The following is a 12,160-nucleotide window of genomic DNA, read 5'->3' on the forward strand; positions in this document are numbered from 1 at the left end:
AGTAGTGGACAAGCAGAAAAGGGAAAAATTATATTTAATATATAACTCAACAAAGAAAAGGGACGAGCGTATTTACTTTGGACTAGCTCTTGAGATTTTGAAAATGTGAGCATCAGACACTATTAGAAATAGAGGTTTTCCTACCGACATTCAGTGAAAAATTTGTGTTACAAAATATGTTTTTCCACCTTATTTCTACCGAGCCAGCTCACTGGGAAAACCATGGTGTGAAACAGGTTCTCATTTAAATTGTGGGAAACTTCCTAATTTTTTTCCGTAATACTACTCGTACTATTTAGATTTTTCCAACGACATTCAGTAAGAAAAAGCCACTGAACATTTTTCAGTGGGAAATTCAGTGGAAAAATAGAAATTTTTTAGTAGTGAAATTTTGAAATTTTAGGATAACTTCCAAATACTTAGAGGACGTGTTGTGCAATTTTCTTCCCTATAAATGGTCTTTCACATCTCCTGTAAGAAAACAAGCAAATTTAAAAAGTATTCATAATGCTCTGAAGTTTATTCTCCAGGTACATTCCTAGGTATTACTAGTATTAATTAGTGGTTGCTGTATGTACGAACTCTTCTTATCTTTTTTTATTCAGTTTTCCTTTTTGTTTTGATTAGATAAAAAAGTATGGCGGACCTCATCTCAAGCCGGTCAAACAAACTAGACGCAGTTCCTCCAAGTTATTGCATACCACTGCATGAAAGACCAGTTGATCCAGTTCCAATTGCTAAGGATATTCCAATCGTTGATTTGGGAAAAGCTAAGGGTGAAGAACGATCTGTTGTTGTTCAACAGCTTCTGAAAGCTTGTGAAGAATATGGGTTTTTTCAGGTCTATAGTGTATACTCCAATTCTGTCATAATTTATGTGAAGGAGTTGGAACTATGAGGGTCGTCACACGCTTAATTTTGACTATAAATTCTTCAATTCTTAAAAAATTAAATTTACATATTTGAAAACCACATAAAATTACAAGAAATCAATAGCTAATGAGATAATTATAATCAAGGAAACAATTGTTTGACCATCAAATAGTAACATCTTCGCATACTGCGGGACTGAGGGAGTACACCTTTTCTTTCCTCTCGTTAACAATGGAATGCAAAAATTAACTTTTATAGCATTCTCTCATAATTAATGACATTATGAACAAAATTAAAAACAAGACATTTATTTATAACATGAGAATTAAAAATGAACACGATTGAAACAGGTAATCAATCACGGAGTAGCAGAAGATCTAATGGATGAGGCAGTGGAAGTGTACAAAGACTTCTTCAGTTTGCCAGTGGAAGAGAAAGCGCATTATGCAAAGGAAGCAGCAAATAATACAGCAAGAGGTGCAGCAACACTGTATAGTAGTAGTGCAAAGCATTATGATTCAGAGGATCATCGGTACTGGAGGGATGTCTTGGAACACAGCTGCAATCATGATGGTGAAGACAAACTAAATTGGCCTGATAATCCTCCAAGATATAGGTACTTACTCCTTCCCGTCCCATTTTATGTGATACTCTTTACTTCCAGAGAGTCAATTTCACTAATCTTTGAAACTGAATTGGATTATATCAACTCAGTATTAAAAGTAAAATTTAGATATTAAAAAATTATACGAAAAATACTATAAGTTGAAATACTTCTCATGTCATATGATGAAAAATACAGTTTAAAAATGTTAGTTAAGATTTATATAGAGCCTGTTTGGATAGGCTTAAAAAAAGCAGCTTATAAGCTACTTTAGATAAGCTAAGCCAAACGGACCCAATTATTTTTTTGGGCTTTTTTTTAAGCACAAAATGACTTATAAGCTGGCCAGCTAAACACTCAAAAAAGCTGAAAACAACTTATAAGTTGTTTTCAGCAACTTATTAGCCAATCCAAACGGGCTCATAGTCTGAATCTCGAAAAAGCAAAAATTACTAAGAGGGAATAACTTTTTCCTTTTTCTCTTTTCATTTCACTCTTATGTAATATTTATAGGCAGTATTATGTCTTAAATACGTAGCTGAATTGGCGATCATCAATTTTATAATTTACAACTATACAAGAGTGACACGAGAAAAGTTTGAGTACATTCTTCAATTTGTTTTCTTACCTTGTATTTGCATGTCAAAGTAAAATATGATAATGAACTTTCAGGGAGGTTATTGGTACATATTCTGATGAACTGAGAAAGCTAAGCAAGATCATCTTGGGTCTGGTAAGTGAAGGACTAGGCTTGGAGACAGGGTACTTTGACAAAGAACTTGGACAGAGAATGCTTGTCAATCACTATCCAGCATGCCCAAATCCAACTTTAACTTTGGGAATTGGTGGACATTGCGACGTTAATCTAATAACCATTATCCAACAAGAAGTATATGGCCTTCAAATATTGAACGATGAGAAATGGATTGGTGTGGAGCCTCTACCTCATGCATTTGTTGTCAATTCTGGTTTACCACTGATGGTACAATTTCTTAATTTCTCTTCCATCCATTTCATTTTTTGTGTTTTAGTTAATTTGAGTTGGCACGAGTTTAAAATTGTAGGACTGACTTTTAAATCTTGTATTCTTACTAAAGGTGTGTATAGCATGCACATTTCAAAATACCTATCTAATCTTAAACTAAAGGTGTATGTCATTATTGAAATTAAAACTTACTGAATATAGAATGATACATTCTTTTTAAAACAAACTAACAAGGAATTAAGATAATTTTAGACTTGTTTAAAACTTTCTTGATTTGTTTATGGTTGTAATAATACAGGTAATTAGCAATGGGAAGCTAACAAGTGCGGCACATCGAGTGGTGACAAACACAACTCGAGCACGTACATCCATTGGTACTTTTATTTGTCCTGAAGATGTCGTTGAACCTGCAAAATCACTCTTTGGTCCGGACAATCCCCCACTGTTCAAATCCTTCAAATGGAGTGCTGAGTTTGTGCCACATTACCTCAGCAAGAAATCAGTCTACCACGCAGCATTGGAGCCTTTCAAGATCGATGCTTAAGCATTTGCATGTGAGAAGGATGCGATTTCCACCAAAATAAGAGCTTTAATTTACAATGTCTGTGTAATTTGTAACCTAGGTTTTGATCTAGCTTGTTGTTCATGAATAAGAAGTTTTGATTCCTTTTTTTCCATGTTCGTATCTACCATTTGCCTGGAGTAGTTCGACATATTTTTGCTCAGACCAAAATGACGAAACTTTTTATAAGTACTCTTTTAATTTCAACTTATGTCATAACATTTGTATAATTATAAAACTTTTAAAACTTTCGATCTTTAATTACCTTTCAGAATATTTGCAAGAAAGGTTAAAGATCAGATTAAGGGTAAAATGGAACATTTAAAATAAATTATTTTACAAATTTAGCAAAGAACATCTCTTGCTCGTTTGCCCACCGTCGCCACTCTCCTCATTATCTACTCAAGAACCAAGAATTCTAGCTCTTCATTGGCTCTTTTTGGTAAAATTATAAGTAATGATGTGGTAACTTGGACTGCTATCATGACAGTATGCTCAAAGAACAATTTTTTTTTGGATTTGCAGTGAATTTCTTTGTTGAAATGGTGAATGAAGGAAAAAAGATATGGGAATAAAATATCTCATCTGTGAGAATTGTTAGTTGACAAAAATGTAACTCTCTGTTCAATCTTGACTTCAACTATATATATTTGGAATGAGAATTAACTTCACTTTTCTTAGGGATGATTAAATTCTCACTCTCTCCTTTTCATATGAATGTCAGCATGTACACTTCTTATAGATATCACTGCATTTGTAAACACATTAATTTTATTGGATTAAATTTATAAAAGATTAGGATTAGATCCATTTTTATTTGGATTGAACAATTAATGGACTACACAATTAAATAAGTCCATTTTATTAAATTCAAGTTCTTTTATCTTGAGGCCCAAACTCATGCCACGTGTCAAGTGCATGGCATCCCAAAATATTCAAGATCAACAAGATGATGTCACATGTTCAAATGATGTGACAATTTTCAGTCAAAATAAGGACCAACCAAAAGTTGCCAAGTGTCCAAAATGACGTGTCTTAGCCAATCAAATGCAATCTTATCACATAAAGTTGATGACTCACATGAGCCAATCAAAATCAGACAAGAAAGTTCATCTACACTTAGAATTGTCTATCCCCTAACACTAACTCTCTAGGGGGATTCAGAATTGAAGAGAAGGCATCCATATATTCCGAAAGACATCCGCATATCAAGAAGATCCATAAGTTTCCGCATTTCAAGACGTCTTCATCTCGGATGGTGATCTATAAGTCTTCCTTATATCAAGAAGTTGTCTCCTGTGTTGAGATCCGTATTCTATTGCAAATCACGAAGCCTTAATATCCCGTGGTGATCATAAGTCTTCCATAAATCACGAAGCCTTAATCTCCCGGTGAACCACAAGTTTTCCCTCCAGAAGTCTCAACCTTCCATATATTCCATATTTGCAGTCAAAATCTTGGCCCTGTATTCGTGGTCAAATTCAAACAATTTTTATGTACACATGCATTTCCAACTGTCTCATCATTGATCTCGTGCTGACATGTGCCATGTCTGCTTAATTTATGTATAATAAATATAGTAAATAGAATTTTTTTTGGTAAAACACGAAACTAATTTTAATAGGATTTCCTCAAATATTTGAAATGAAAAAGATAGAATATAAATAAGAAACATGTAATTAATCACCTTCCTCTTGAGAGATTGTGTGTCCGTGTACGGGGGGTAGGGGGGGTGGCGGTTATAATTGCTCTCCTTTCAATATATCAATTCTCTGCTGACAAAGTAATTCTTAGAATGACAAGTACTAGTTCTGTTCCCTTTTACTTGTCTAGTTTGTATTTTGCACTCCTCTTAAGAAAATATTAATTAAGTGTTCCTGTTGGGAAGCTGTTAGGTTTTATTGTGAGTAGGAGGGGCATTGAATTGGATCCTTCGAAGATAAAGGCTATTCAAGACTTGCCCACCCCAAAGAGTCGAAAGGACGTGATGAGTTTCCTCGGTCGTCTCAACTACATTAGTCGGTTCATAGCACAATTGACAGTAATATGTGAGCCAATAATCAAGTTATTGAAGAAAAATGCTGCTATCTAATGGACGGAAGATTGCCAACGAGCTTTTGATAGAATCAAAGAGTATTTGTCTAATCTGCCTGTTTTGGTGCCTCCAGAAGCCGGAAGACCTTTGTTATTATATTTGTCTGTGTTAGCGAATGCATTTGGATGCGTGTTGAGACAACATGATGAAACAGGAAAGAAGGAGCAAGCAATATACTATTTGAGCAACAAGTTCACGCCTTATGAGGCCCGGTATACTTTGTTGGAACGCACCTGTTGTGCCTTGACTTGGGTTGCACAAAAGTTGAGACATTACCTGTCTGCATATACTACTTATCTCATCTCAAGGATGGATCCACTCGAGTATATCTTTCAGAAGCCTATGCCTACTGGGAAGTTAGCCAAATGACAAATTTTGCTAAGTAAGTTTGATATTGTATATGTTATCCAAAAGGCTGTCAAAGGGCAGTTTTTCTGATGACCGAATACAGAGAAAAGTGACATGAGCCTTCATTGTTCTAAAAATACATTTGAGCAGTTTTAAAAAATGTTATGGAACCAAAACGATTTTAAAAAATAAAAAGTTGTTGGCTTAAAACATTGGCAAGTCTCCAAATAGGTTATTATCCTCTGAAAATATCTCACAACCATAAGTGACACTTTTAATCCATCTACCCCAAAGCTACGTTTTTTTTTTTAGCAGAGAGTAACATAAGATTTGAGAAATGCACTAATATATTTCAACGGGTACAGGACTGCTTCAAAAACCGTTGTCAAGTTCATTATCTTAAATTCTTATATAATATTACTACTCTTTAAAATGATGATAGTATTACCCTACTAATAATAATGAATCGGCGGTAGTCTAAATGATAAAACTAAAACTTGTGTGTTAACTGCTATAAATTTATCCTACAATCCCAAAACTGGGATGAACCCAAACATACACAAGTCAGCAAAAATAATGAAAATAGAATGACTGGTAGATGAAAGGTTATCATGGGAGGCCCCAAGCGAAAATTGCTCGTTCCTCTTGGAGATTCGATGCACTTAAAAGAAACTCTGCGAAATTGACTCCATGCTCGGATAATAGGAGAGTCTTGGGTTAAGACTCCAAGTTTGCGAGAATCCCGAATTAAGACTCCATTTGCTCCCAATGTGCACATGTAAACAAAGATGAGGAGGGAAAAAAGGATTAGAATGCAAGATACATGTATGAATTTATAAACACGGGAAACTAAACAAATTCTTCGCGCAAATAAGCCGTATAATTTAAAGTATGAAACTATCAAACTGAACATATATTTTGACGAAGTTGCATAATGTTTTCATTTAGCATATGAGATTTTGACAACATTCTTTCCAAGCTTCGTGTACTTAAATAGATAATATACATAAGCAATTTCCACGGTATGTTAGTCAAAGAAAAATCTTTGGATTTGTCAATATACCATCTTCATTTAGACAAACACGAAGATTACATTCAAGACGCCATACGAACAAGAGATAAAAGAAATGAGGAGAACACACATCATTAATAAAATAAGACACAGAACAGATTACATAGCAGGACATATCTTTTTTAATGTTAAACTAAAAAATAACCGAGGATGGCAAACCTTATTACATAAGATCCTCCAGATATAATCATGTAAGTACATACTAAGGTTTCATGATTAGCACACATGATAAAAGCTGCCTTCAACCGATATATTTTAAATCCTATAACATCTAAAACCTTAAGTATAACTACAGGTATTTATTCACAAAATCAGTCGAGTTATAATCTTTGTCATTTCATTAAATAAATATTCTTCCATATAATCATACGTTTGGACCAAAAATTTCTTAAATCTCAACAGATGAAAGAACACCTAAACTACCTTAAGTAAATGGTTTCTATTATATGGACAAAACCTGTGAGCATACATTACCTAACTCCAGTTCTCATTTTAGAGATATTTTGATTAAACGGATGTGATGAAACATGATTTCTAATATAGAAAATACTCCTCGATGATGAGAAAATAAACAGATTCATAAAGAGAGGTTTTTTTAAATGCAGGAATTTCAACAAGGCGGAGCATAACGACTAAATTCCTAATATCTAAGCATATATTAAGTACAAAAGGGCATGAATAGGATTTGTTTTCTTTGTTTTATTTTAAAACTCAAAGATGAACATACTTTCCAAGATAGGAGTAAGATAAAGGCATAGGCTAAATAAAAGTTTCACAAAGGAAATTATCATATCCATATTTGAAGACTATTAGGCACAAGATAACACAGAAGAATTCATGTTCATGAAATATTACACTAGGTGGAACAGGAAGCATGTAAAGGAAATTTCTACACTAATTTCCTGAACATAAACACATATGAATATTCACATTTTAACAAACATTTATTGAGAGGACTTAAGCAATACTGTTTCAGACAATAAAAATCCATGTCAACAATGCATGAATAAAGAATAGGTTCAGATTTTTACATCTTAACTACAACTTGAAAAATAACGAGATGAGGAAAAGGACTGACCTTTTTAAGGTGCAGTGAAACTGGGGTGCGGGGGCTTAGATCCGATAGACTCCGACCTCGAACTTGAGTATTTTTTTATATGTAAAAAGATGGCAGCAAGCAGTTGAATTTTTTAGGAGGTAAGAAAAGAGAAGAAAACAAAAGCTTTTGAGAGCAAGAGTGGCAGCTAGAAACCTTGTTCAAAAACGAACTTGAAGCAAATATTTATAGGAGGAAGAAACAGCTAGGGTTTCATCTCTTTTTTTTTGGGCGGGATTTCTATATGAATTTTCCGTTTGAAATCAAAATTGAATCTCCTAGAGTTGTTTTTCTCAGAAATTTCAGAAGTGTTTTGGCCTTTTGTGTTGACCCCATCAGAGAGGAGGTATGAGGGGACATTATAGGTAACAATTCTTACCCGGAAATGGAAGGACAATGCTTTGCCATGGCTGATGAATATTGGAGCTTTGCTTGAAAGAGGAAAAGGATGAGAAAGGGATGTGTGCAGCTGATTTTAAGTACAAATTAGGTTTGCAAATGTTTAGGGATATTTGGGATGGATGAGCTGAAACGTTTGGCCATGTTTTGGGCTAGAGTTGGCTGAATTGTTGGATCCGATTTTATGTGAATTGGACTAGTATGAAGTCTTTTATTTTAGACTTAAGATGCTTTCTTCCTTATATTTTTTTTTGGGCTCCTAAATTAAAATTAAAGACACTTTTTATTTAATTATAAATTAACATGTATCAAAATATTACTTAATATAAAATATAAAGATATATTTATTAGTACTCAAATAAAAAATAAAATTATATGATATCGTAATAGTTGTGCGATAATATTTAAAAGTTTAAAAGTAAGTAAATGATATCGTTTAATTGTATAAAATAAATGCGATGCGTTTTGCGTAAGACGACAAATAGAAATGTTAAAAGTGATCATGACGATTATAATATTAAGTGATCGCAATATAATGATGATGATGATAATAATAATAATAATAATAATAATAATAATAATAATAATAATAATAATAATAATAATAATAATGATAATGATAATCATGATAATCATAATAATAATAATAATAATAATAATAATAATAATAATAATAATAATAATAATAATAACAAGAATAACAAGAATAACAAGAATAACAACAATAATAATAACAATAATAACAATAATAACAAGAACAAAAATAATAACAATAATAACAAGCATAACAACAATAACAAGAAAAACAAGAAAAACAACAATAGCAACAATAACAACAAGAACAAGAACAATAAGAAAACTAACAATAGTAATAGTAACAATAGTAATACTAACAACAATAACGATAACAATAACAACAACAACAACAACAATAATAATAATAATAATAACAATAATAATAATAATAATAATAATAATAATAATAATAATAATAATAATCATAATGATGATGATGATGATGATGATGATGATGATAATGATAATGATAACGATAGTGATAATGATAATGATAATGCTAACAGGAAATGACTATATTTGGATAATGAAGAACGACGATATTAATAGAAAGCTAATAATTGTAATAAATAACTATTCTTTAAGTTGTCAAAAGTATTAGAAGTGTAAATAAATATTTTGGAAGAAATGCGGACAAAATTGGGTGTCAACAGTGGACACTTTGAAAAACCATTTGCATAGAAGTATTTGTCAATTCTACAATTCCAAACCTGTAGAGCTTGTTTCAAACCATAAAGAGCCTTCTTCAATTTCTGCATTTTATCTTCATCTCCTTCAACCTTATAGCTCAAAGTTGATCAATGTATACTTCTTCCTCAAAAATCTCATTCAAGAAAGCCGACTTCACATCCATTTGATGGATTTTCCATTGGTTCTGAGCTGCCAAAGAAATAATCTAGCGGATTGTCTCCAAACGAGCAACTGGTGCAAACACCTCATCATAATCAATACAGGCCTTTTGCTTGTACCCCTTTGCTGCCAATCTTGCTTTGTACCTCTCTACTTCTTTTTTGAAATTTTTCTTTAGCTTGCAAACCCATTTGACTCCAATGGTGCTTTTTCCTTTTGCAAGTCTTGCCATTTATTGGGTCATATAACTTATAACGATTAGATCTTTGCGCATAACCAATGAAAACATACCTCCCACTTTTTTCATCAAGCTTAGATCTCTTCTCATCCGGCACGTGCATAAGTAATGCTTCCAAACACTCACAAGTGAGCAGCTTTTGGTTTGAAACCACTCCAAGCCTCTTGCGGTTTTGCCATGAACACTTTTGGTGTGACGCCGATTTGATAAATACACCGCACAAGCAACTGCTTCAGCCCAAAACTCCTTTGGCATATTTTTGGTCTTCAATATACTTCTTGCCATGTTGAGAATAGTCTGATTCTTCCTCTCCACCACGCCATTTTGTTGGGGCGATCTTGGAACGGTCAAAAAATGATGAATTCCAGTTTTTCCACAAAAAAACTTTGAATTCATTTGAAGTGAATTCTCCACCATTATCGGACCGAAGTGACTTTATTTGGTAGCCACTTTTTTTCTCCGCCATGCTCTTAAAATTCTTGAAGTTTTCAAAAACCTTAGATGTTTCCTCCAAACAATACCCCCAAGTTTTTCAAGAATAATCATCAATAAAGAGAATGAAATAATTAATTTTACCAAGTGAGCCTGGCTTGATAGGTGCGCACACATCCATATGAATCAACTCTAAAGGACACCGTGCTCTTGTCAATGACTCTTTGGTAAAGCTTCTTCTTGACTGCTTTCCAAAAAGATATCCTTCGCAAAGCTGATTAGGATGGTTAATGGTTGGCAACCCTTTCACCATATTTTCCTTTTTCATCAACCTTAGACTATCAAAATTCAAATGGTCAAATCTCATATGCTAAATCCAAGATGAATCTTTGACACATGAAAATAGGCACCTTGGTACATCACTTTGAAGATTCAAAACAAATATTTTATTTTTAGCCTTAGGAACTTTGGCTAACAATCTCCCATTTTCATCTTTCATAGTCAACTTTTTATCTTTCAATGAATGTCATAATTTTTCTCCAAAAGCTGTCCCAAACTCAGAATATTACTTTTCATTTCCGGTATATACATGACATTGGAGATAAATTGATGACTTCCATCTTTCAAACAAATTAAAATCGTACCTTTTCAATTGATTTGAACTTTTGAAGAGTCTCCAAGAGTGATGTTGCCACCATTAAATTCCTCAAACTCCGCAAATAAATATTTCTTCCCGCAAATACGGATGCCTGGACCTGAATCAAGGTACCATTTATTTCTTTCTACACTTTCTTCTTCTTTACATGTCATGAATAAAGGGTCATCTTCATCTTCATTTTTTCTCTCCACAAAATTATTTATCTCCTCCAAATTATTTTTACATTCCCAGGAAAAATGACCATATTTATGACAAGTATAATATTCAATATTTGATTTGTCATACCTTTCTTGATTTGACCTCCATCCTCTACCTCTTCCGCGACCTCTTCCTATGTTGGAGGCTTGACTTCTATTTTCTTTGGTCGGAGGTTGACTACCACCTCTTCCTCCTCTACCACTACCTCTTCCACACCCACAACCTCTTTGTTGTGAGCCACGCCTTTCATCTTTCTCCTTCGAGGAAAGTTTTGCTTACAAAGCTTGTTCAGCTGACTCTTGTTTCGGTTTCTTCAACTTTTCTTCATGTGCTTGCAAAGAACCCATGAGTTCTTCTATGGTCATGGTGTCCAAGTCCTTGGACTCTTCAATGGCAACAACTAATATGATTAAATTTTGAATTAGGGGTCGTAATAATTTTGCAACGACCCTATCATCATTCAACTCTTCACCATATCTCTTCATTTGATTGACAACCACCAAGACTCTTGAAATATAATCCGAAACTGATTCGGATTCCTTCATTATCAGTGATTCAAATTCTCCTCTCAAGGTTTGGAGACGAACCTTTTTCACCTTGTCCAAACCTTTAAAGGAAGTTTGAAGAATATTCCATGCTTGCTTGGAGTTGGTTGCATTTGCAACCTTGTCGGACATCTTTTCATCCAAACTTTGATGGATGAGTGTGAGTGCCTTTTGGTCTTTCTTCTTTGTGGTAGCGACATCATCTTCTTCATCAACGCCGCTCTCCATAATTTCCCAAACATCATAGGCTCCAAGCAAAGCTTTCATTCGGATGCACCAACTTCCATAATTTTCTTTAGTGAGCATCGGAACTTGGAATGGAGCTCCATTGGTGTTAGTCATTTTCTCTCTACGTTTTGTTATCTCTCAAATACCCCGGCTCTGATACCAAATGTTGGAAAGTTGGGAGAGCAAGACAATAAAAATAACACTCAAAACTCACTAGAAGAGAAATGGAGAAAAGATGATTTTCTATTCAACTTGACTTAATCCAAATGACTAGATTATATGACTATTTATAGGTGAATTTATCCATGTATCTAGCCTAGAATACATGTATCACTATTAATAATTTCACACTTCACATCCTCCAAGTACATGAATAAGAACTCACTGGACTAATGTAGAATT

The 12,160-nt window shown here is 33.6% G+C and overlaps 2 protein-coding genes across 2 annotated transcripts; one reads left to right on the forward strand and one right to left on the reverse strand.

The window, feature by feature from the left end:
• Positions 1-414: 414 nt before the first annotated feature.
• On the forward strand, positions 415-3,139 carry LOC132619131 (hyoscyamine 6-dioxygenase-like). Its single transcript, XM_060334087.1, has 5 exons — positions 415-530; positions 628-841; positions 1,224-1,489; positions 2,150-2,459; positions 2,761-3,139. Exons 2-5 carry the CDS (start codon positions 638-640, stop codon positions 3,004-3,006), a joined length of 1,026 nt encoding a protein of 341 aa, XP_060190070.1. The 5' UTR covers positions 415-530; positions 628-637; the 3' UTR covers positions 3,007-3,139.
• An 8,121-nt stretch (positions 3,140-11,260) lies between these two features.
• On the reverse strand, positions 11,261-11,872 carry LOC132619628 (uncharacterized). Its single transcript, XM_060334474.1, has one exon. The coding sequence runs from the start codon at positions 11,870-11,872 to the stop codon at positions 11,261-11,263; it is 612 nt and encodes a 203-aa protein (XP_060190457.1).
• Between the last annotated feature and the right edge of the window lie 288 nt (positions 11,873-12,160).

The sequence above is a fragment of the Lycium barbarum genome, chromosome 11 (assembly GCF_019175385.1).
Source record: "Lycium barbarum isolate Lr01 chromosome 11, ASM1917538v2, whole genome shotgun sequence".
Lineage (NCBI taxonomy): Eukaryota > Viridiplantae > Streptophyta > Magnoliopsida > Solanales > Solanaceae > Lycium > Lycium barbarum.

Coding starts and splice junctions, on each gene's coding strand:
- LOC132619131 (XM_060334087.1), top strand. CDS start 638: ATGGCGGACCTCATCTCAAGCCGGTCAAACAAACTAGACGCAGTTCCT. Junction 1,490..2,149: donor GATAATCCTCCAAGATATAG/GTACTTACTCCT, acceptor ATGAACTTTCAG/GGAGGTTATTGGTACATATT. Junction 2,460..2,760: donor ATTCTGGTTTACCACTGATG/GTACAATTTCTT, acceptor GTAATAATACAG/GTAATTAGCAATGGGAAGCT.
- LOC132619628 (XM_060334474.1), bottom strand. CDS start 11,872: ATGACTAACACCAATGGAGCTCCATTCCAAGTTCCGATGCTCACTAAA.